The following is a 26,205-nucleotide window of genomic DNA, read 5'->3' as shown; positions in this document are numbered from 1 at the left end:
AAAAGAATAACTTTGAATTAATAAACTCATACAAGCCTGAATCATTATTGGCTTTTTACTGGTTATACCATCTGCATTGCTAAATTCCTACCTGTTTTATAGCTTCTTTATCTATCAAGTGAGATAAGTGGAAGGTAGCTATAGGAATGAGAAGAAAAATGAGAAAAAAGAAAGTTAAATATATTTCTCAGTTCTAAGAGCATTTGCCCATCTTAGGCTACTCAGATTTTGACAGTGTTAAAGACCTTTTATTGAGCAATTACTATAGTCACTCTACAAGGCACACTGTAACTCACTCAAATCATCTTCACAGTGACACTATGTGGTCAGTGGTGCTCCACTGTACAAAGAACAACCTCTGGGAATTGTGTCCTCTCTCAGCTAGCTGGGAGCAGATTCTGAGGATTCTGCTGCTTCCACTGCCCTTTTTCCCTATCCTTTCTCTGTTAGCTTGGAAAATTGGATTTTCCATGTGCTTTGTTGGTCCCATACCTTTGTAAATATTCTGCTTAGCAAAAAAAAAAGAAAGAAAGAAATGTAAAAGCTTAAAGTTTTACTGCCTCTTTTAATCACCTTCTTCTTCCTTCTATTTCTTTCTCTACCAAATCCTTTCAAGACTCCAAGTCAGCCATATAAAATCCTCTAACCCCTTTTTGCAACCCTCCTCATTTCCCTAGCCAGAGAATTCTCCTTTCTCTGAATTTACATGGGAATCTGTGTTCCTCTACTTCATATGAATGATATCCATCTGGATCCCCCCACCAGCCTGGTACACCCCAAAGACAGACTTTATCTGTGCATCCACAGAATTTTGTGAAATGACAAAATGATTATAATGAAGGATGACTATACCAGTACCCCAGTTTTCTCACCATTCATACCATCTCCACTCTTTGTGCCCCAACTGATAAACCATCAGCTTTCTGACATTGCTGTTTACAGAGGTCTCTTGGAGCCTTGTAACTCAGTATCCATTCTTTAGCCCCATTCTTGACCTCCTCGACATAGGTCCCTCCTTGAAAGGCTCCCCCACCTTGACCTTTAGGGCAGGGGTCCTAACTCCAGCTTCGAGTTCTTGACTCCATCCCTGAGTACCCACATATTCCTTCTGTCTCCTCTGTGAGCTCCCCTGTGTTCTTATCCCACCACAACACCAAGTTTCTTATCAGGCACACCATCCTTTCTGGAGCCTTTCTCCAGTTGTTCATGCACATAGAGTTTGAGTCTCCAGCTGGTTCATAAGTGCACTGGGGCCAGGATTTCTTTTGTGTCCAGTATAGTATCTAACACAGTGTTGGGAATTTATTTGGCTGACATGACCAGCTATATGTTTCCTATTATAGAAAAAAAACAGAAATTATTTTATACTATATTTAAATTTTTAACTTTCTTCAGATTTGTTAGTTGCTATTCTTTTTTTTAAGTTTTTCTTCTGGCATGTACAAGAATCACCTGACATTGTACTGTTAACTATAATATACATTCAGGCTTTAATAGCACAAGGTGGAGCATCTTTTTAAATAAATGGTGCTCCCTTCTTTGCCCTAACTGGGCCTCACATGTGTAACTGAGTCTACGCCCATAATCTGTCCAGTATTTCAAGCAGCAGATTTGTAACTGTATAAAAGTTTTAAAATCCATACAACTACATCATCTCTAGCAACCATTTCACATCTCAATAAGTATCCTTGGCCTGCTTAATAACGTGAATATAAAGATTTGCCAGCAGTTCTTTTTTTTCCCCAGGTATTGCTTCCAAAATAAATGATGAATTCCCTACTCCCAGAGATTGCATCACCCTCTTCCTTCTCAACATCAGTCATTTCAGAGCCAGCCCTAGTGACTTTGTAATTATGTTTCCCAGAATATAAACCTTTGCAAGGGATTTTCTGACTTTTCACTGATGCCTGCCTGATGTCAGAAGCCTTTCAGTGGTTCCATGACCCATCCCATCCCCCTCAAAAACCACAGTGGACATTTTTTTCTTCAACTAGCATTTTGTTGATCGAATAAGACCATAGAGAAATCTTTACCAAGAAAGCTTATCCCTTCTGCTCCTTATCTTTCTCTACTGTATATTTTCAATTCGCTTCAGCATTGCTCGTTTCATATTTGTTTCATTCTTTATTTCCAAAATCATTCTTGATTCATAACAGAACATGGGACTATGACCTAACCACTCTCTGATTCACCTTTTTTCTTTCCATGACACCATCTCAGATCTATTCTTTGCATTGATCTATTCTTGCATAACAAATAGTCCAAAAGTCAGCAGCTTAAAACAAAAAAAATGTATTATCTCACAGTTTCTGTTATGTCACAGTCATGGTTTAGCTTATTGCTTCTGGCTTTACATCTTTTATGAAGTGCAGTCAAGCTGTGGGCTGAATGCAAGGATCAACCGAGAGTCCACCCTGAAGCTTACTCATGTGGTTGTTGGCTTGCTTCAGTCCCTCTGGGAGCCTCTCCACATGGTTGTCTCACAACATTGCAGCTGGCTTCACACAGGTCAACTGATCCTAGAGGGAATAAGCAAAAGTAGTCAAGACAGAAACCACAGTCTTTTTATAACCTAATCTCACAGTTGACATCTCATCACTTCTGACATATTCTGTTAGGAACAAATCAGTGAATCTAGTCCACTGGATTCAAGAGGAGGGAATGTAAAGGGGCATGAACACAGGGAAAGTTGGATAGTTGGGAATTGTCATGTATTCTAGCTTCTACAGTCTTCCCTCAGACCTCTAATGATTTATATTCCTCCAATATACAGAATATATTCACCCCCTCTAAGGCTTGTAAAAGTCTTATCCCATTACTATATTTTATAATCTCATCCTTAAAGTCAGGTACAGGTGCAGGTTCCTTGGGTTTGTTTAGTTCCCTAAGCTTAGATCTTTTAGTATGTTTCTTCTCAACCTATGAAACTAAAGAGAAAAATTCTTTCCCCATTCACACAACACACAGTGGTGGGGCAGATACAGGATACCCTTGACTGATAGATAACTCTCTTTCAAAAGGGAGAAATAGGAGTCACAAGGAGTCATTGGTCCAGCAAGGCATATGTTAGGAGTTTCTTCATTAAGTCTTAAGGCCAAGGGTAATTTTCGTATCTCTTGGTTCTGTCCTTTGAGTACTTTGTTCTGCCCTCAGTCTCATTATTTAAAATGAAAAATAGCATATATTTGCAACTGAGCAGCTCCTTCAGCCTGCTTCTTGACATAATTCTGAGGATCCAAATGGCTCTCTTTATTTTATTTTCTGACCCTCTCAGCCCAAACTAGTGGTATTCCTGCATACATAACTCCTTTAAAATCTATTTGGGTCACCTCTCAGTCTTCTTGGATCATACTCCATTAAGCAGAAGTCAAATCCACAAATTCTTGGCAGATAAACCCTTCTCTCTTGAGCCCTGCTGAGACAACTGAGAAATAAAACCCCTTAAGCTTCCTAAAGGCATATTATTTGAGAAAATCTGAGGTATACACATAATATTTTTAAGAGCTCTTATGCGGCTGAATAGTATAGTATCCCCCCCCAAACTTAGCCACAGTTTTGATTTTTATAATATAAAAATATTAAATGATGGGCTGGGGTTGTGGCTCAGCAGTAGAATGCTCACCTGACACATGCAAGACCCTGGGTTTGATCCTCAGCACCACATAAAAATAAATAAATAAATAAAGATGATATTGTGTCCAACTAAAAAATAAATGTTTTAAAAAATTAAATGAAAAATCCCAGAAATAAACCATTCATAAGTTTTAAATTGTGTACCATTCTGACTAACATGATGAAATCTCATGCTGTATCATTGTCTACTCCAGATGTGAATCATCCCTTTGTTTGGCAAACCCATTGTGGGCAGGTGCATACTACCTTCCCCTTAGTCACTTAGTAGCTGCTTTGGTTATCAGATAGACTGTCAGGTGGTATCACACTGCTTGTATTCAAATAACCCTTAGGAAATAGCCTAACACTACATCACAAGACTTCTGTCACTCACCTCACTTCATTCCATCATAGTCATTGTATCATGTCACATCTGAGAAGAACATAAATACCACATAGGAAGATACGAACCAGTTGCAGAGGCACATACCTGTAATCCCAGCAGCTTGGGAGGCTCTTGCAGGAGGATCACAAGTACAAAGCCAGCCTCAGCAACTTAGCCAGGCACTTAGCAACCAGCAAAACTGTGTCTCTAAATAAAATATTAAAAAAGGCTATGGATGTGGCTCAGTGGTTAAACACCCCAGGTTAAATCCACACCACCAAAAAGAGAGAGAGAAAGACTACATTCACATAAATTCTATTACAATATATTGTCTCAATTCTATTTTATTAGTTGTTATAATTAATCCCTTACTATGCCTAATTGTAAATTAAACTTTTTCGTAGGTATATAGAAGAAAGAAACAAAGCGTTTTTAGGATTTGAACTGTTTGTACAAAACTGTAGTTTTAAGCATCCACCAGGGGTCTTGAAACATCCTCCTTGGGTGAAAGAGGACTACTACACTTGAGACACCACCTTTGCTCTTTCTGAGGTCTTAACAAATGTTTTTGCAGTCACACCCTTGATCTCATCTCTAACAGTCCTCTCAATTTAACTCTCTCCTTTTGCATTTTACTATAAGTCTCAAGAAATAATCAAGTGACTCCTTCAACACTATGTGGAAACCTCCTTAGCTATCTGACCCATCTTCTTTTTTTACCCATCCACCTCCTATTTCCTCTCCATCTGCTGCCTGACTTAGCCAACACAATATCCAACACATATTAGTTAAAGCAGTTGTCACTGTTACATTATTATCACATCATGGAAATATTGTTTAATGCTGATTTTCAAAAAGAAGCTATAATCATCTCTCTTATGCAATTATTTATTTTCATAGCGCTCATTTCTCATTTCTTTATTTGCCTGACTTGGTGTTTTCCTATTGTTAATTGACTCCTTATGTTCCACCATCTCTTCCACATGCCTATGAATAATATTTTCCATAACCCAAATAGATCAGTCATTTTTTCCACTCTAAATTGACTATTATCTAGGTCCATTAAGCAATTGAGACCACTTAATTATTTTCTAGGATGCCATTTCAATACTCTCTGGGGTGGGACACCCTTTTTGGTGAATCCCATCTCTTTTTTTTTTTTTATTGGTTTAGCCCTTTTGTTTTTCCTGGAATAAAGCCTTTGATATCTGTGAGTGGGAAATAAAATTTTTGAGACCTTATTTTTTTGAAAATGTCTCTGTCTTAATCTTATGCTTGATTAATAGTTTGGCTGGGTATAAAAGCTTTTATTTTACAAATAATCTTTATCACAATTTTGAAGGCATCATTCCATTGAGCTCTAGCATCTATTCATACAGTTAAACGGTCTTAACATCATTATTTTTCCTGATCCTTTGTATTTTGTATATTATTTTTCTTTCAGGAATTTTTTTGAATTCTTTTTTATCTATGATTTTCTTAAATTTCACATTGATGCTCTACATGTGAAATAATTTCATATTCATTTACTGTATATTTAATGGGATTTGAATAGAATTTCATGTTCTAGATAGTTTCTTTCAGTTCTGGAAAGTTTTTCTTGTATTATTTCTTGATCTCTTCTTCCTTATTTCATATTATTTATTTTTCAGTAATATCTTTTATTGGATTGTTGAATCTCTTGAGTGAATTCTAACTTTTTCATCATATTTTTCTTCCCACTTTTATCTTTTTTGGGAGATTGCCCTTTTATCTAAAAGCCTTCCTCTTACATTTTTTATTCCAACTTTCTTATTTGTTTTAGTGTTTACATGTTCTCTAATTTTTCATAGCATCTTGTTCTTATTTCATGGTTGCAAAATATTCTGTCTCTGGGAATAGCAATTGTAATTGTTTTGAAGTGTACCATTGTACCATTCATCTTTCCTCCAGGTTGTTTTGTCCTTTGGTTGCTTGCTCTCATATTGGAAACTTTTCATAGATGACTAATGAACTTTAGTGGTCTATTCATATTGCACAGAGAGTCACTAAATACTTGGTGAGAAGTTTTTGTACATGACTAGGGTTTGTTGATCATTGTACTCCATGATAGTGTGATAGAATGAAAAGCTGCATTTTTACTGTAGGACCCAAATGTCACTTTCTTGTATCATTTTTCTGAGGCTATTCCATTTTTCCAGAAAAGAATTAAGTACTCTTCTACCTGCAGTATATAAACATGGAACAGATTCAGGAAATGGAGGTAAACCTCAACTTCTGTCCTCTTTTCCCTTGCCAAACTTCTTGGACCCCTTCATCTCTCCAGAGAATAAACCTCCAGTGTACTTCCAGGAAGGACTAAGTGAAAGGCAGCAGCAATGGGATGGTTGCTTGGCTGCTAGAGTAGGAGGTACAACCTAGTAGGAGATTGAGGGATGGAGGTTGCAAAATATTCTAAACATCCACTTTCAACAAGTCCCTTTCTTTTCCAATCTTCACTCTCTATAGTTCCTGGCATCCAAAGTACTGGATTTTTTCACAGTCCAACAGGCCAGACTCACTTATTGTTAGCTTCTACCTCTTGAGAAGCCCCAGTGCAAACTTTCTCTCTCTACTAAGTACCTCCATCAACTCTAACCACTTTCCATTTTCCAAAATGTTTAAATCTCTCCACTACTGCTGTCCTTTCTCCTGGTTTCTTGGTTCTTATAAATTTATACCTTTTTAGTGCCCTTTATTCATTTATTGTTCATTGGCATTTGGAGGTGGCTTCTTCATGTTAAATCAAGAGTCATTCTTAAAGGATATACCTTTTTACACATATTTTTTCCAAGTGATTTCATTTATTGTATGTATAATGTATCACATATATACATGCCATTTTATTTTTTTAATATTTTTTTAGTTGCACTTGGACACAATATTTTATTTTATTTATTTTTATGTGGTGCTGAGGATCAAACCCAGTGCCTTACACAAGCTAGGTGAGTGCTCTACTGCTTAGCCACAACCCCTGCCCCCCTTTTTTATATTTTAAGGAATTGAGAATATGCCCCAATTGCTTCACTTAGAGGCTATTGTTGTTGTTTGTTTGTTTGTTTTTGTTTTGTGTACTAGAGATTAAACTCAGGGGCACTCAACTACGAAGCCACATCCCCAGCCTTATTTTGTATTTTATTTAGAGACACGGTCCCACTGAGTTGCTTAGTGCCTCACCATTACTGAGGCTGGCTTTGAACGTGGGATCTTCCTGCCTCAGCTTCCTGAGCCACTGGGATTACACAGGCATGTGTCACCATGCCTGGCAAGGCCATGTTTTTTATACACTTTGAGGGACATATGATTCTTCAAACTACATATTGACATTGCCATAAAAAAATGACATTATGTGTCAACTGTCAAAGTCACATCCTATAGGAATTGATTTTATGAAATTGTTAGTGGTTTGGCCTGAGTCTGCCACATCTTCTTCCCCAGTCTCTCATAAAGTAAACATCATTAAATGAGTCCATATCTTTACAGCTGAGCTGATTTTTCAATTTAATTTATGTCATGTTTGAGTTAATCATCTTTCTAGCATAATTTCAATGTGCGCATTGAACATATTCCTAGAGAATATCTCCATATACTAAATAAGAAAACGTAACAGGTTTTTAAATCTGCTTCCCAAAAGCCTTGTCACTGGTGAAGAAATATTATATATGCCTTAAGAGATTTGCTAATCATATCCAGGCCTCTGCTGGAGGAGCATGAGCTAAACATTACCCTGGTCTGTAACTAGACTCTTCTGAACATCTGGCAGCTTCTGTGACATATTGGTGGCCTTGACCCAGTTTCTTGCTAGCATGTACCAACATCAAATTGACATGAATCCACATCATCCACAAGACAGCTTAACTTTCTACATTAAAAGGGCCATGATATCTTTCTTTTCTTTTGCTATGATGCAATTGCTCTTTGCAGGTTTTTCCTTTTAAGTGAGAAGCAGCTAAAATTTCAAGATTCCCATGTTATTTTTAAAAAAAAAATTTTAGTTGTAGATGGACACAGTACTCTCATTTATTTTTACTTGGTGCTGAGGATCAAACCCTGTACCTCACTCATTCAAGGCACGTGCTCCACCACTGAGCCACAACCCCAGCCCCTCCCATGTTATTTTAATCCTGAACCTTTTAAATCTGCTTCTTTACCAACTGAAACAGTCTAGAAACTTCTGGTCCTTGGCCTAATGTCTTGAAGAAATTATATAGCATTATATCTCTCTGTCTGATTTGAGGCCATAGGCTTTCCTAATCTGCAGGCTGTCTGCAAACATATAATAGAAAGATTCATCTGTGATCATTTTAAACAGAGCCAGTGGAGACAAGATTGCTTTGTTAGTAGTTTTCCAGCTTAAATAGAATACACTCTAGTTGGAATGGAAACTGAGTTTTCAAGGGAAAATTCAGAATGTTTTACTTATATTTTATACCTTACTTGGCAACCTGTTGGAAAATGTTGCATAGAAGATCCAGCATAGGAAACATTTTATATTCTTGCTTATGATCAATAAATATGGAATCTGAGGCATTCTATTTTATAAATCAAGGTCTTAGTCTAAATTTCTTGTTTTCAACCTCAAAAAAAAAAAACCTCAGGATAAAAATAGCACTGAGCTACATAGGGTGCTCAGGGGTCAAGGCAACAGGCAAAATAAATTACTTTGTATGCTGTGGTGTTGCGACTGTTATCAGACCATTAGCAAAGACATTAATTTTGTAGTCACTATAAAAAGTATTTGGTACAGCTGTTTTTATGAAACCATAAGTAAATATATCCTACTTTGGATTTTCTGTGCTTATGGAAAAGAGGGAAGGAATTGATAATACAAAATAATGAACCAGTGACTTGGAAATGCAGGCTCATACACAGCCAGTTCATGGAAAACTCCAATCACTCTAGTCAAAGGCTTGTCTTGCCACATCATAATTTTAATCACATCTATTTCTTGCCTCTTTTTTACAAACTGGCCACTGTCTTCCATCTTTAATGCTCTGCACATATCCAGCACACATATACACTCACTCAGGCATTTTGATATTTGTTCAAAAATTTTCCAGTCTTAAGTCATTCACACTTCCTGAATTTCTCAAATTCTCTCAGCTCTGCTCCTGCATAATAAGCTCCAGTTGGTCTCCCAGCATCTCAGTCTGCAGAATATTACCAAGGTACTCTGAGGAATACATGCAGAGCTTGAACATCTCCTCATTTGTGTTTCTTTATAGCCTAAAGAATGTTTCTTGATAAAACCAAAGGAAATAAAAGAAGACGCCAAAAAGACCAGAAAGAGGAGAAAGGTAATATTAATAATATCTTGTGGTGATATGGCCCCATGTTGTTTCCATCACATGTTTATGTGTCATACTTTGATGAAATAACTATTATAGTCCCCACTTGAAAAATACAGAGATCATTAAGATCGTTAAGATAGTGAGGTTTGGTGACTTCCCCAAGGTCACTAGTAATGTGTTCCTGTTGAGGCTAAAAATAAATTCTTCTGATTGCTATTTCAGTCTGTGGAGCACCAAACATCTTTGTGATCCACCCTGTGTTTTCATTGTGGTTAGGTGTCAGATCTGCATTTCTAACTTAGAAGGAGCTTAGAGCTATTCCTGCCCACACTGCCCTGATCCCTCTGATTCTGTCCCCAAAACTGACCTTCTTTTCCTACTTATTCCAGATTTTGAGACCCTATGCCTTAGAATATTAATTTTAAAAATACATAAATGAAGGTAGCATTAGGCATTTCTGACTCAAATTTGGAACCATAATTTAAGGCAAAAGTTCCCCTTCCATTTTAATATTTGCCTCTGAACATAAAAAAGACTTTGTTGCTCCTATACAACTTTTTTTATGGCTTAGCCTTTAAGAAAATATGGTTAGCTTTCACCTTTCCATCACAGTTGTGAAAACAGCAGCGTAATTCTCTCCCTGCCAAGAAGGGTCTATTGCTGTAGTCAGCAGAGGAAATATGATTGGGATTAGAGGAAAGAAGATGGACTCAAACCAGTTACTTAACAGCAAGCTTTTAGAAAACTGAGAGTGTGTGTGCATGTTTTCTTTTCTTACAAATGGCCAAATAGGAAGACAGGAGGTGCCAAATTGGCTGAGGTTTGGCAAGTTCTTAAAGAAGTGACTTTAACTTCTTTTTGATAATTTGTACACTAATGGCCTTGAGGAGTGTTAAGTTCTGTGGCTCAAGGTCAGAACTCTAGCTGGATATTTTAGCCTTGGCTGAGGTCATGCTAAAACATGCCTACTGATGACATATTTTTAAATGTTAAGTCCTTTGACAGAACCTTGATCATTCTTGGCAGTGGGTAGAAATGAGGATATTATGGAAGGAAGGAAAGGAACTGGAGTGGGGGATGGGGAATGGCTCCTTCTGGATCTTTGGTGAAACATTAGAAGGAAGAGAGAAGGAAAGATTATGATGAAAATGAAATAAACAGTTGTGTGTTCCCAGTACACTGCAGACATTGAATAGAATTGCTACACAAGTACACAAATGAATCCAAATCAAAATAGATGTGGGAAAGCACTTCCTGTTAGAGTATTACTTCTCCTTTCCATAGGACCACTTGAAGATTGTCAGTTTCCCAGGACTTAAAACTCAGGGGTGTAAAGTCCCCTTTTCAGTAGGCTGCTATGCTCAGATTACTCCCCCAGGTTTAGCTCTAATGCCAGAAATCCAAACTGAGACTTGGCACCTCAAAAACCAGGTTAGGCAAGAAATTCTCAAAATTCTACTCTTCCAAGAATAGGTATCTTTTAAGGGTTTCTTTTAAGAGGTTTTAAGGTTTATCTTTTAAGAGGTTTCCATACCAACAAAATCTCTTGACTTTTAATAGAAAAGACCCTATTGTAGAATCTTATGCAGAAATTTCAGTTCTCATAGAAATCATAGACCAAGAGGCACAAGAAGCCTTTCAGATCACCTCTTCATTTTTTCAAAATAATAGTTATGTCCAGGAAGTATTCAGGAAATGTTCTTAAGTGTATTTATTAGAGCTTACATTCACACTCGGCTATCACCAAAAGGTGTGTGCCGTTTCAATGCCAGAGGAACAAGCCTAAGCCAAATCTCATTCTGAAATCTTTCTATTTTGTTTTTCCTTTCATATATTAGAAGAAAATTACTGATGTTCTTGCAAAATCAGAGCCCAAACCAGGGACACCAGAAGACCTACAGAAGCTAATGAAGGACTATTATAGCAGTCATCGCTCAGTGATTGAACTAGAAGAACTCAACCTACCAGGTACAGCCAGGCTTCTGTTTTCCTAAGGATGAAGAGCAGAACATGCTTATTGTTTCTTTACTATACATTATGGTTAGCTATCTCAGGCAATAAAGTAATATATTTTCCATTTGCTAATTCCTTCTTCCTCAATCTAATAGGTTTTTTGTTTGTTTTGTTGTTGGGGGTTTTTGTCTATTTGGTTGGTTTTGGTTTGGGGTTGGGTTTTTTTGGGTACCTGGGATTGAACTTGGGGGCACTCAACCACTGAGCCACATATCCAGCCCTATTTTGTATTTTATTTAGAGACAAGGTTTCACTGATATGCTTAGCATCTTGCTTTTGCTGAGGCTGTTTAGTGATCCTCCTGCCTCAACCTCCTGAGCTGCTGGGATTACAGGTGTGCACCACCATGCCCAGATTAAAACCAGGATATTCAGCACAAGCACTCAACTACATTGCAAAACATTTTTGTTGTTTTATGTTGTTGTTGTGGCTGTTTTTGGTTTTTTGTTTGTTTATTTGCAACAAAGTCTCACTAACTTGCCCAAGCTGGCCTTGAATTTACAGTCCTCCTGCTTCAGCCTTCCCAGTAGCTGGGATCATAGGCATGCACCACCATGCCTGGCTCAATCTAACAATTTTAACTCCTGAACATTTCTTTATTAGGATGCTAAGCAATATTTGTTGAATCTAAAACTAAAATTTTTTGTTGCTTTTTTTTTCTTTTTTTTACTCAAAAAGATTAATTGTTGAATCTTTCTTAGCACACTTTTTAAGGAATAAGAGACCTTAATGAGGATAAAAGTTAAATTAAGATAAAGCATACATTTAAAAGTATAGATATGAAACTTTGGTTTACTTCTCCTTTATAAGAACTTTAGCCTTAATGAGTATCTTAATTTTTAAATTTTGTTTATCTGGATTTCCTAATCATGGTTTTGTTTTTGAGAGTCGTATTTTAGACTTGGCATGGTGGCTCATGCCTGTAATTCCAGCAACTTAGGAGGCTGGGACAGGAGGATCACACGTTCAAGGCTAGCTTAGCAACTTGGTGATACCTGGGCCAAAATAAAAAATAAAATGGACTAGGATGGAACTCAGTTATAGAGCATTCCTGGGTTTAATCCCAAGTACACACACAAAAAAGAGTAGTATTTCAAGTAGTTTTCCAGATTTTTTCAAATAAACTGTCTAAATGACGTAACCAAATTCTGAATTTTTAGTAAGGTTAACATCTCTTCCAGATGATTCTTAAGTCTGCCATAGTTTCAGATCTACTGCTGTTGAGTATTTATAATTAAAATGTATGTTTAGTTATTGAAATAACTGATTTCAAAATTATGATACATTCAACACTTTTGCACAAACCTGGCAGAAAATAGATGTTGTCATAAAAGCAAACCATAGAAAGTTTGGGTACCTCTATTCAGATGAGTTATTTATAGACTATGAGGAATAGCTAATACTACTTTTGGAAAAAGCCAAGAGTAGTTTGATTTTCTTTTTCCATTACAACTTTATGCTTTCTAGAAGCTTAAGAAGCTGAAAAACAGTCTGTTCCCTGGATTTTTATAATTATTTTGTGATATGCTTTTTTTGAACTGTATAAGGGTTTGAAGACATGAGTGCCCTGTTTCTTTTCCAAGAAAATTACTCTGAAGGGAATTGAAGGAGTGCATATGCACATGAGCAAGCTTTGGAGTTTGGGGCTTACTGAACCCAGACAGCTCCACTCCAGCTCCTCTGGCATGAGAGCTATGTCCTGACTGCTCTGTCACAGGAACCAAGTGCTACAACAAAATCACCTCTCAAGCTTTAGCTAAAATTTTATTTTTATGTGACTCACTAGTCAGTTTTCCCTGCTAGTTCTTTGTTAGTACATACTTTTAAAACTCAGGAAAGATTCATGAATTAATGGGACTGCTGCTATTCTGTAACCTTATAGAATATCATAAACCTCTATTCTCTCTAGAATTAAGAGCTAAAGATCAGAAAAAAAAAACCTTTAAAAACTCATCTAGGTTCTGTATTGAGTTTGGGTTATATTATTGTTTTATTAGAGCTCAGTAACAAAATTAGACAAGAATGTGGAGTCATGAGTTTATTTACAGAGGAAAAACTATCTTAGAAATATAGCCCAAGAAACAGGCTTTCATTTTCAGTTAAGAAATTAGGCTATTCTGAGACACAGTAAACTAAGGCATCATTGGAAGGTTTAGGAGAAAGGGCCCTGGTCACTGCACAGATGAGTCCAAGGACAGAAAGGAAGTTTATTCTAGGTGAAGGCAGGGAGATGCCATGGGTTATTTGGAACAGGCACAAGAAAGGGCATAAGTATAAGGTGGATATAAATAATAAATATTGTTCCTACTCAGTTTGTCATGTATCTAACTTGGTTTTAATTTGAGGTTGTTTGTGTCTGCAGGGCGGGAACATGTCTTTTCAATTAGTATTGTGCACTGTGCATTGTTAATATCACACACATGGCACTTAATTAGGGTTTTGAGGCCAGAATTTCTAGGAGCTAATTAGCTCTGCTGTTGCCTGAGAGCTGCAGTGTAGTTTCCATCCATGATCCTAAATGCCTAAAGGCTAGCTGCAACTGAATCTCCAAGGAACTTTTTAAAATGCAGCCCAAGCCCACTCTCAAGGAATTTTGAGATACTGTACCAAGGAAAGTCCATCCCAGGAATCTGTATCTTTTGTAAAGCTCCCCAAGTGAGTCTCATTGTATCCAAGCTTAGAAAAATACAGTGGCAATGGCAGTGGCAGAAACCAACAAAAGCTCTAGAACATATAATAGGCAACATCTTTGAAGTTAGTTACTCATATACTATGAGTTACATATGCTGGGGTCACAATACAAATTTAGAAGTATTTTGCTTCCTAACACTTGCTATATTTACAGAGAAACTTTTTTATAGAATCAGGTTTTTAACTGTTTTAGTCAGCTTTTTCACTGCTGGTACTAAAAGACTCAATGAGAACAATCTTAGAGGAGAAACAGTTTATTTGGGGGCTCATGGTTTCAGAGTTCTCAATCCATAGAAAGCAGGCTCCATTCCTTGGGGCTCAGATGAGGATGAACATCATGGTAGAAGAGTGTGGCAGAGGAATGCAGCCCACACAATGATCAGGAAACAGAAAAAGAGACTCTACTTGCCAGACACAAATGTCTATCCCAAAGCCATGCATTGTCTTGCATGAGCTTTTGGGGGACATCTCACATCTAAACCATAACAATAAGCATAATGTAGCTTTTTATGCATCTAATGAAAACAAGTTAAAGGTATTACATAATTAATAGCCCATGACAGCCATTGGTCAACAAGGGCTCTGTTTTATTTTAATGTATTACATTGTCTTTTATCGTGACATTGTATTTTGATGCATTATTTCCATTCTTCCCAAATCCACACTAGTTTTCTTTCTTCGTAGACATTCATTCCAGTGTTACTATATATTTTAAATATGTATGTATTCTTACAAAATATGTCATGTTGTGTGTATATGTTTTAAATCTTATCTAAATGACTTTGTATTGATCCTCTCTTTGTGGTTTTTTTTTTTTTTCTTCATTTCACACTTCTCCAGATATGCCTTATGGCTTCATGCACATCTAATTTATCACTTCCAAATGCTACATAGTATTCCAGTGTTTTCATCTACCATATTTGTAGATCCGTTTTTCAAGATATGGACACTATGTTATTCCTGCTTCTTCATATCACAAATATTGCCACGATGAATGTCCCTGTATATGTCCCTTTATAGACCACACAGGATTTATTTCCATTATTTACCCAGAAATGAAATCAGGGTATCATAGGGTATATAATCCTTGTATTATTAATTTTCAAAATAAGTATACCAGTTTACACTTTCATCCTCCATGGAAACATTCCAATCACCCTGAATTCTCAACAACACTTGGTATTATGCATCTTCTAACATTTGCCATTCTAAATGAGTGTGGTGTCTCATCATTGTATTAATTTGTAGTTCTCTGATGGTTAGTGGGTTTGAGCATCTCTCATAAATTTTTTGGCCATTTCCTTTTGCCTTTGTATGTTGCTTATTCTATGAATTTGGAAAACAAAGGTGCTTCATCTCTCTGCTGAATAATACGCAAAGTGTCTGTTTCAATACTCTAAGAAATGATGAGCAGCTCCATAGAGGGTTTTTTAAAAGTTTACTTCTGTGCTACTGTTATTTTAAATATTAAAGGATGCTTTAAAATATATAATGATTCTACAATTCACTGATGTTTTATAACTTGTTCAAATATATATCATTCATATTTAATCTCGTGTTTGTGTGTTTGCAAAATTCTCTACAAAGCTTGTTCATCATATTTCTAGATTCCTGTTTCCTCAAAGCCAATGATTTGACTCACAGTCTTTCATCATACCTAAAAGAGAGTAAGTTACCTTTGGTCTTTAAAAAAATTATTAACCTGGGGCTGGGCTTGTAACTCAGTGATAGAGTGCTTGCCTAGCATGTATGAGGCACTGGATTCAGTTCTCAGTACCATATATAAACAAATAAATAAATAAAGGTCCACATTAGAAATATTGGTCTAGAAATCAAAGAATAGTGTTCTATTCCCATGTCCTCAGTAACTTGCTATTTGACCAGGGAAGAGTCATTGAGAACTCCCTGAACTTGATTTTGTTACCTGAAAGATAAGGAAATTGGACTATGTTGAATGCTATACCAGCTGTGAGATCCTGAAAGTCTGTTCACGTGTTGATAATTCAGACCATAGCAGTTACAAAGTCAATCTGTTTTGATCATTTCAGTATTGTTGGGCATAGCCATGGATTATTCATATCAAGTTGTCATTTATGTATGGCCAGCAATGAACTAGTTTAGGTACAGAGATTTAACATTTTTCTTTTAAATTGTAAGCATTTCTGATGAAAAAACTTTTCTCAGCAACAAATTCAGCAATGTAAATCTAGGTATTAATATATTCAAATTCACTGCTTTATAAGAACTAACAAAAAGAAAAAACATACAAAATGCTTAGCACAATGTTTAAGGAATGTTGGCTGTTATTTAAATGTCAGTTCTATTTTATGTCTTACACTGGGCACCTCTTTAAACCTAACATTATCGGGCCAGAATTCTCCTGTTTAATCAATGTTGTTTTCAATTATCAATCATAAAATATTGAAAATTTGTTAGTCTAAACTTTTTTTTACTTAGTTTTAAAACTAATCACATTTAGGTGCTTGGCATATTATAGGTTTTGTGTTGTAAATTAATGACATGTCATTTTGATCTAATACCTAGAATAACCAGAAAACAGAATTATAATGATTAGTGTACATTATATTTCATTTTGCTTAAACACTAATAAGAGGTAATTGGAGAATATGCAAATTTGGGGTCTCTAATTTACTATATTCAAAATAATTTTACATGCTCTTTTTTTTTAGCCTGCCCTAAGTGGGTAAAACTTCGGAAAAACCATAGTGAGAAGAAATCTGTACTGATGCTGATCATCTGCAGCTCTGCCATCCGAGCCCTGGAGCTCATGAGGTAGAAGTTTCTCCAATTCTACTTCATAAATGCTTTCTGATTAACTGATAGATGCCAACCTGATACGCTCTGTGTGCTGGAGTTAAAGTAGTAATAAAACAGAATCCTTGCCTTCATGAAATTTACATTCCAGTGGGGGAGAGAGACAATAAACAAATAAGTAGACATCATAATGTCAGGTATATTAATAAGTTATATAAAGAAAAAGCAAAGTTTAGCAAAGGGATAGAAATGAATGGGGACTCTGTAAAAGATTGGTCATGGAAACCTTCTAAGGAGACGACATTTTAGCAAAGTTTTGAATGGAGTAAAGGAAAAAGCCAAGCACTTATCTGAGAGGAGTATTCCAGGTAGAAGAGACATTATCCACAAAAGACCCTGAGGTAGGATGCCATTGGAGGATTCTGAGCAGAGTATTCTAGTGATCTGAGTTGTCATTTTAAAGGATCACTTTACTTTAGCTGCTGTGTGGGGATATAGTGTATAGAAGCAATGAGATTATACCAGCAACATCCAGTTAGAAGGAAAATTAGAAGGGATCTGACTCAAAATAATAAGAGAAGATAGAATCAAAGGAATAAACTTACCAAAATCTACATAAAGAAAACATCAAATACAACAAAAGATCTTGAACAAAGAAAAAGCTATACTGTATTCTTGAATAGGAACACTCAATGTTGTAAAGATGTCTGTTTTACTTAGGATAATGTACAAATTTCAGTTTCCCATTAAACTTCAGTAGAGTTGTTTTTTAAACTAGATAAACTTGTTCTAAATTCATATAAGAAAGTATGCAACTCAAAATTAGCAAGGAAATTCTGAAAAAAAGAATACTAAAGAAGATATTATCCCTTTCAATTACAAATGTATATATTACAAAGTCTCAATAATTAAAACATGTCACCTGTATTACAGATCAGAACAGTGGAACAGAATTGAAAGTTCAGAAACAGACAAATGCTTATAGAAATATAACATATAGCTAAGGTGACAAACTAGAAATCAGCAGAGAAAGATGGATTATTTAATAAATTGGTTTGGAACAACTGGCTAGCCATCTGGAAAAGGCAGGCTAGATTCATATCTCACTTCTTACACCAAGATAAATCTCAAATGTACCAAAAATTTGAATATAAAAATTATATATTAAAAATAATTTGTCAACGTTTTACTAAGTTCTCTCACATACCTTACTGTATTTTTGTAGAATAAACACAAATGTCTCCACTGGGTAAGTGGTAACATTCAATTTTCAGAGAAGAGTCAACAGAATAAGACAGGATGCACTGGGAACAGCTCTCTCTGGGAGCCAGGCTCTGAGCCAGACTTTGACAGGAGACAAAAGAAAATCCAACTCATGAAGAAAAATGAGCTTGGCCATAGGACAAAGGTGCAAATGTAGGCACTCAGTAGATACTTAGCATCTATTTTTCTAAATGAACTAATACAGTCATGAGTTAGAAAAATAGTTAGTAAACTTTATAGTCCTTTAAATTCTCCTTTCCCCCATTTATGCATACACATAAAATGGTATCACCTACCCACTCAGTGAAGCAAAGTATTCCTTTCAATTCTTTCTGATGCAGACATAATTGATGTTAAACTCTGAATTCTGGGCATCTGTATTTCCTGGTCCTGAGATCACAGCAGTTCACATTGACTTTTTATTGCTTTAAAAACTACCATCTCAGAACTTATTTCAGATTGTAATGTTAATGGCAAAGACATTGACTTAGAGGTGACCTCTTAAAAGCAAGTTGTCAAATTGATTTGAGCTTTTACTGTATATAAATTCTTTTCTAAGGGGCATAAAAGTCCTGTACCAATTCTCACTATTTTTCTGTGTCCCTGATAATACTACGATCCATTTCAAGTTTAAATGAATTGTAAATTTGTTTTTGAGCAGGCTGAACTCTAACTTTTCTTATGACATCTATTCTCTTGGGAGCCATGAATTATGTTAAACTGCCTTCCTAATTGACCTTAACATGAAGAAAGTTTATGTGTGTGTAAAAACTCACATGCAATAGAACTTGCACAGCACTATTCACTATTCCTCTTGGTCAATGATATTTCTCAAAACATCATAATATATAAAGAACAGCAATATTCCCATGTTGGGTCTATCCCCAAATATCAGTTAAAAGATGGTTCATTTATGCCCACTCAAAACAGAATTTCAGGTACTATATTTCAAGTGCTCTAGAGAGCCCAGGTTGACAGCACAGCTCCAAGATTTCTTGTCCAACCAAAATTTGTGTGAGAATTACACTGCAGAGGAAGTTAGAAGATAAATTCTCTGCCAGGAACCTGAAATGTGGAAAGTCTATATTATAAGAGAAGGGCAAATCTATGTGTTTCAGTAATCAAGGAAGACTTAGTAAGGTTAACTTTGTGTATGAAAGTTAGAAGTCACCACAGACATGTGCCTGAATAAAAGGCCACTCTGATTTCTGATTCCTTTCAGGCAGAGCCATTATCGCTCAGGCTGACCTTGAACTCTCAATTCTCCTTCAGCCCAAGAGTAGCTGAGATTATAGGCACCACTATTGAGTCCAGCAGGCCACCTCAATTTCATTGCAAAAGGGTTAACCTGAAAATTCTAGAACTTTGTGGATATATACACATGTGTATGTATGTGCATATATACATACACATTCTTTTAATACACTTAGTAGTCAACACAGTCCAGAATGAGTGAGTTTTCTTAAATATTAATCTATTTCTTTTCATTAGATCAATGACAGCATTCCGAGGAGACAGCAAAGTTATGAAATTATTTGCAAAACACATAAAGGTAAGCTAATGGTTCCTGATAAGAAATGTAAGTCACTGCTAAGAGCTACTGCCAGATCTCAGCTTTTTTCTTCAAACTCTTCTCCTAAAGTCTTTAGTGTTTTCTTTGGTGGCTTGCTTATATGACATGTTTAGCAACCATTCTGGTTTTCTTTGAATTTCGTGCCTCTGCATATCCTCCCCCCACCCTCATTATTCTATCATGTTCCATTCCTATACAGCCACTGAGGCTTGATTCCTGGATTCTTTGAGGGTTTGCCAATTTTCTAGGGAAGTTTTTTCCTTGGCCCTGGAACTTGATCCTAAACACCAGTAACCTCATTTGCGCTTCTCTTTTTTAACTTTGATTTAAAATACTCTAAATTGGCCTATAATTGCAATTCCTTAATGTTTCTTCTTTTTCTCTCTTCTCTTCCATCTTGGAGCAGGTTCAAGAGCAGGTAAAATTACTGGAGAAGCGTGTGGTGCACCTGGGTGTGGGAACACCAGGCAGAATTAAAGAGCTCATTAAACAAGGTAGGAAAAAGGCAATGATACTTTTACCCAAAACTAGGAATTGCCTTATCCCCATGTGAGTTTAGGAAACTGCATTTGAATATAGACAAACCAGACCTCTAAGTTAATTCCCCAGTGGGAAACATCCTGTAGTCTCTGAAGCCAGCCAGTGAGGATAACGCAATGGGGAATGATAAGCTCTGTGATAAACTGAATTGCATTTGCCCACCTAAACCATTCAAATCCTTCCAGGTTAGTAGATCCAACAGGTTTCATCAACCAGTTTGCAATCTTTGGAATTTGTAGAGCTGGATATATTGACCACTTGCCTCCCAGGTAATTGATTCTTAGTTCCCTGAGATTCCCATTCTGGTTGAGGGCTGGTATATAAAACTTTGAGACAAAAAAAAAATGTAGTTTCTATAGATAAAATAGAGATATTCTGTATTATTCCTACCCAAATGCATTTCTCTTTTAGTACTTTATTCAGAAAGTATTCCAGACAGCAGCTCCCAGTGAATTTTTATATGTTGTTGACTTTCTTGAAGCCAGTAACCTGAGAACCTGTTAACCTGTTGATGATCTTTTTATCTATTCTGCCAACCAGACTTCTAAGTTACTTACTTAATGTAGTAATAGAACTTTGTTTTATAACTGTCTGGAGCTATTCCTAGATTATTGTATATATCTTAAAGTATATGTTCATCAGTATAGTAACTGAGTACAGAGATGGGCATTTACTCAGAAACAACCCAAAGACTGGTTTCTCTCTAGATGAAAATCATCCATTGTTAATTAAATCCAACCGTATGCAGAGTTCTATGCAAATGCAAAGAAGAAAGAGACTAAGTAGCCTCCAACAAGGAAGGGAAACATACATTTATTGAATTCCTCTTTGTACTTAGTTTAATGCTAGACATCCTTTTGTATGCTGTCTCATTCGGTGCTCACAGCATCGGGACTGGCTAACACTCTTATTTTTTATGAGAGAAAACTGAACCTCAGAAGGTTTAAGCAATCCCTGAGGTCCTTCAGTCCAGGCCTCCCTGGTTCCACAGCCTTTTTCCCTGAAGGAACTCATGACCCAGTTCAAGAGCTAAATGTTCACAGAATGAGTTTGACAACATGAGGCAGGCAATGCCAAGAGCCCAATGATCATTAAGTTCTGTAAGATTTGAAATGAGGGAGAGATTATTATAGAGGCCTGACCCTGCAAGGAAGGATCTTTAACTGATCTTGAAATTATGGAGAAGAGCCCACTCAAAAAAGGACAGGCAGATCCACACCGTACACCAAGAGGAGACAGTGAGTAAACAATATAGTGCTGAGATAAAGAGCCCCTAGTAAGGTTTCAGACCTTGGAATTCAAAGCCCAGGTCCAGCAGTTTACCAGCTCTGTGATTTTGGCCAGTTAACCTTTTTAAGCCTATTTCTTTATCTGAATGACAGGAATAATAACAATATCTACCTCAGGGATTGTTATGAAAAATGAAGTGCCAATAAAGAGCTCAGCACAGGAGACTATGTGGAGAAAAAGGAACTCCCACTTTTGTATGCTGTCTCGTTCAGTGCTCACAGCATCCTGACTAGCTAACACTCTCCTGTGCTGAGCTCTTTATTGGCACTTCATTTTTCATAACAATCCCTCAGGTAGATACTATTATTATTCCTGTCATTAGTGGTTGTGCTAATATACAATCCCAAACCACTGCTGGTGGGATTGTAAATTAGTACAACCACTATGGAGATCAGTGTGGAGGATCCTTAAAAGACTAGCCATGGAACCACCATATGACTCCTTGGTATTTACCCTGAAGAATTATAGTCATCCTACTACAGTGATACATGCATGCTCATGTTTATAGCAGCACAATTCACAATAGCCAAACTATGGAACCAGCCCTACATATCCATCAACAGATGAATGGGTAAAGAAAATATGGTCTATATACACAATGGAGTTTTATTCAGCCTTGAAGAAAAATGAAATTATGTTCTTTGCAAGAAAAATGGATGGAACTAGAGGCCAAATTCAGAAGGTCAAAGGTCGCATGTTTTCGCTCATGTGAAAGCTAGAGAGGAAAAAAGAAATGAGGGCGTGGGGCATGGATCTCATGAAAGTCAAAAATCAGTAGATGAAAAGGACGCAGGGGTGGGAGTGCTGGGGAGTGATATTGGTCAACTGATATTGTGTGCATGTATGAATATGTAACATCAAATCCCATCATTATGTACAACTATAATGCACCAATAAAAAATGTGGAAAGAAAGACTATTAAAATTAGATTTCCACAGAGTTGGGAGAAAATGTGAAGGTTAATTCATGTGGAAAATCATTTAAGAGCTGTTGATGTTGTATATTAATGAAAATAACTTACTTCTGAATCTGATAAGATATTTAATATTCATTAGCATCAGGTGTTGAGCTGCATGCAAAGAACAGCCACCCTCACACTCTAGAAACTGGAAGTCTAACAAAGCAAGACCAATGGCACATAATGCATTTTAAATAGCTGTTTATGACTTAACAAGATGTTTATGGTGTTAGATATAGAGGAGAGTTTTTAGACATTGAACCATATCTCCTGACAGTGGAATGTGTACAATTAGAGACTGAATTTTGTTGTTATAATTTAATAATGAAGGGGATTTCCTGACTATAAGAGTATATGAAAAATACAAAAAGGGACAGAGAAGAAAATAAGGCATTATAGAGATAATCTCGTTAGTTATAATGAATATATTTCCCTTCGGTCTTTTTTCAACACATTTATGCATTTAGTACTACAGCTTATAACTTTGCAGCCTACTTTTTTCACTTACTATATATTTCATGAAGACTTTCCTGGTCTTTCATGACTAGATTTAGTTTTTCACTTGTGATATCTCTATAGCATTCTATTGAAAAACTATACTGTTGTGGATTTTGTTCAGGTTTTTGTTTTGTTTTGAAGATCAAACCCAGTGCCTCACACATGCTAGGCAAGCTTTCCACCACTGAGCCACAACCTCCTCCCCCCACCCCCGGTCCTTTTTCAGTTTTTTTATGACAGGATTTTTGGGTTTATTTTCTAATTTTTTGTGATCATCTTTACAAGTGACTATGTTTAAGTTTCTGTGTTTTCCCTGGGATATTATGGAAGGAAAACTACTTGTCAAATAGTGTTTTAAAGCTCTTATTACATAGTGCCCAGTTTTTCTACAGAGGAATTTGCTTCCATCACTTATTTTTAAGAGAAGACTGGCCATCAACCCATTCTTACCCAGCTTTCCATTTGCATTTTTCTTTTGCAGAGAGAGATTTAAATAAAATGTATTTTTGCTCATTTGTTGGTTGGGGGTTTTTGTTGGTTTGTTTCTTGTTGTCATTTTGGTTTTTTTTGTGGGAGTTTTGTTATTTGTTTTATTTTAGTTTGGTTTGGTTTGATACTGGGGTTTGAAACCAGAGGCATTCTTACCACTGAGCTCCATCCCCAGCCCTTTTTATTTTGTTTTTGAGACAAGGTCTAAGGCTAGCCTTGAACTTGTCAATCTCTTGCCTCATCCTGAATCACTGGGATAAGCTAATGTTTGCCACTGTCCCCTGCTAAGCATTTTAATTATGAGAAGCTACTTGAAGCAGAGAGGGAAATTTTGAAGTGGCCTAGGGAAAAGCTAGGGGAAGTGCTTCAGGCTGAGGAGGTCTTCAGGTACTGTTTGCACATGCAACATGCAACAGCTTGGAGCAGTAGGAAAATCATACCTGAGGACTGGACAATCCCAGGGGTCTCCTCCAGCCCTCATATTCAATAATTGTCTTCCAGAGAGACAGGAAAAGAGGAGAAAGAGGCCTTGGAGGATTTTTCAGCCTCATTAGAGGATATCTGACTGAATAGAACAATTAATGTGGACTTCCTTTTTTGCCTAAAACAAACCACCCAACCCTGTGTTCCTCCTCCTCCTCCCCACTTACCTTGGAAATCAAGCAGATTCCAAGGGCCACTGTGCCTAACTGCAGAATACACCTTATCCAGTTCTTTCAGGAAGGAGACTCCACCTTCCAGATTCAACAAGCTTAGCTAGAGCAGCTTCTCTGCTTTTTTCAGGAGCAATAATAAAATTGAAAGGAAAGAAGTCCCAGCGGGCTTTTTTGCTTTCCATCAGGCAAGGACAGCACTTAATGGGCAGAGATTAGTTGCTAGGGGAAAAGACAGCAAATGCAGTGAAAAGCAACCAGAATAAAAAATCATCTTAATAAGCTTATGTCCAGAGGTTTTTACTACAGCAACTCTTGCTTTCTCTTTCAGGTGGCCTTACTTTGAACCCCTTAAAGTTTCTGATTTTTGACTGGAACTGGAGAGATCAGAAGATGAGGAGAATGATGGATATTCCTGAGGTACTGTTTAATCAGCAATAGCCTTTAATCCTTTTTTTTATGGTAATAAAGTCTTTGATATGGAGAGCCAATACATTCTGGCTTTTGACATGATTTTTATCTTTTAACTCTGAGATAACTACAATTATGGAGGCCACTCAACTCCTTAGAACTGTATCCTTTATGTTATATGGGAGTCCACTTTGTCACTTATTAAATGACCAAGGGCCTCTGCCCTAGTAGGACAACGACTGTACTTTGCCTTTGAGATACAGGAAGATCGGAAGGACTTGGCACTTTTCCTGTGCCTTTCCTCATACACACAATCATCTTTGCCTATCATTCTTATATGTGCACTTTGGGCCAAGGTGGGAGAATGAGAGACACAAACTTGTACCTTTGCCAGCTTCTCCTCAGCCCCAGAAACCAGTAACTTAATTTAGAAAGATATTTTGGTTTTATGGAGTTGGGAAGGGGTTTTTTTTATGTCTTAATGGATTAGAATTGAATGACTGAATGCCTTTATAAATGAGCTTTAGCTCATTATATATTTATGAAAGTAATCCATTATAATCATAATGTGAAAAATTGATTTTGCCACCCACCATGTTACCATGGGGCCAATTTTTCAATCTAGGGTTTGCATAGTAATAAACATGGCTGCCAGTCACCAACCAGAAATAAATCAGGGCAGTAACTATAGAATAGACTTGGAATTGCTCCTCCAGACATGCTGAATAATTTACCACATAAAGCCTTATCCCCAGATTGACAAAACCTGATTTTAATTGATTGGTGAGTTATTATCAACCTCCGATTTGGGGTAAAAGACAACTTCTATTCAATTACAACCCACCCCTTATTCTCTCCCCCAAAACACACATAGAATCATACATTCTGCCTCTGAACAAGGCAGCTTCTAAAAACTAGTTTAACAAATTTTATATTAGACATATGAGACCCTATTTGGTGACTTCAGTTATAATGTTAAGTCTGAATATCCTACTATTGTTTAGTTATAATAATGAGAAATGATATCAAAATTTTTTGTCATCACAGTTATACTGATTATATTGACATCATTAGCATTTATCCTAAGACAATAAAATCCTATAGTAGAATAGTGCATATAATCTGGGTTATTGAAAGCACACTTTAGAGTCCTTTTGAGCCACATTTGTATGGCATTTTATTTTAAATGGGTACAAACAAATGGGCATGTTAATGAAACTGATGTGTTCTATAATACCTCCTCCTTTATTTGTGTGACTTTCAACTCTGAATCAGGTTGATCAGGACTTGTGCCTCTCTGATACTGGCCATAACAACTGTGTAAATACCTAGAAGTACAGATGTTTGAATGTTTTCACCATCTTTGCTTGATTTTAAACCTTTTTTTATTTATTTATTTTTTTTTTTGTCTTTTCTCTCATTTAGATAAGAAAGGAGGTTTTTGAACTTCTAGAAATGGGAGTACTCAGCCTATGCAAGTCAGAATCCTTGAAGCTGGGCCTTTTCTAACCTGGTCCTAATGAAGAGTTTCACAGTAGAATTTGCATCATATTTAAGGGTGCTTCACATTGCAAGCACTCAGTGGATATCAGCTATTGTTTTATTATGTTAATTAGATCATTGGGAATGTCTGTGGAAATTCTTTGACCGATATGAATTTCCCCTTTTGTCAACTCCCTTGTATAATAAAGAATCGCAAGCTTGTGTGTGATCTTTATTGAACAGATTGAGTTTTTCTCTCTACA

General features: G+C 36.5%; 1 protein-coding gene and 1 long non-coding RNA gene across 6 annotated transcripts in view; one reads left to right on the top strand and one right to left on the bottom strand.

The window, feature by feature from the left end:
• The window catches only part of Cmss1 (cms1 ribosomal small subunit homolog), a 321,594-nt gene extending 295,423 nt beyond the window's left edge, over positions 1-26,171 (top strand). For all 5 annotated transcript variants that reach the window (XM_005335065.5, XM_078044393.1, XM_078044395.1 and 2 more), the window contains 8 exons: positions 9,241-9,312; positions 11,145-11,274; positions 15,618-15,677; positions 16,701-16,803; positions 19,540-19,600; positions 20,028-20,115; positions 24,381-24,469; positions 25,886-26,171. In XM_005335065.5, the coding sequence (XP_005335122.2) occupies positions 9,241-9,312; positions 11,145-11,274; positions 15,618-15,677; positions 16,701-16,803; positions 19,540-19,600; positions 20,028-20,115; positions 24,381-24,469; positions 25,886-25,969 (687 nt within the window). In that variant the 3' untranslated portion in view covers positions 25,970-26,171. The remainder of the gene's footprint in view (positions 1-9,240; positions 9,313-11,144; positions 11,275-15,617; positions 15,678-16,700; positions 16,804-19,539; positions 19,601-20,027; positions 20,116-24,380; positions 24,470-25,885) is intronic.
• On the bottom strand, positions 2,277-4,235 carry LOC144376439 (uncharacterized). Its single transcript, XR_013436927.1, has 2 exons — positions 4,103-4,235; positions 2,277-2,519 (listed from the first exon to the last, which is right to left on the bottom strand). It is a non-coding gene; the product is annotated as an uncharacterized LOC144376439 (long non-coding RNA).
• Positions 26,172-26,205: the final 34 nt, after the last annotated feature.

The sequence above is a fragment of the Ictidomys tridecemlineatus genome, chromosome 3 (assembly GCF_052094955.1).
Source record: "Ictidomys tridecemlineatus isolate mIctTri1 chromosome 3, mIctTri1.hap1, whole genome shotgun sequence".
NCBI lineage: Eukaryota > Metazoa > Chordata > Mammalia > Rodentia > Sciuridae > Ictidomys > Ictidomys tridecemlineatus.
The sequence above is the reverse complement of the archived record's forward strand: the minus strand, read 5'-3'. Positions and strand labels throughout refer to the sequence as shown.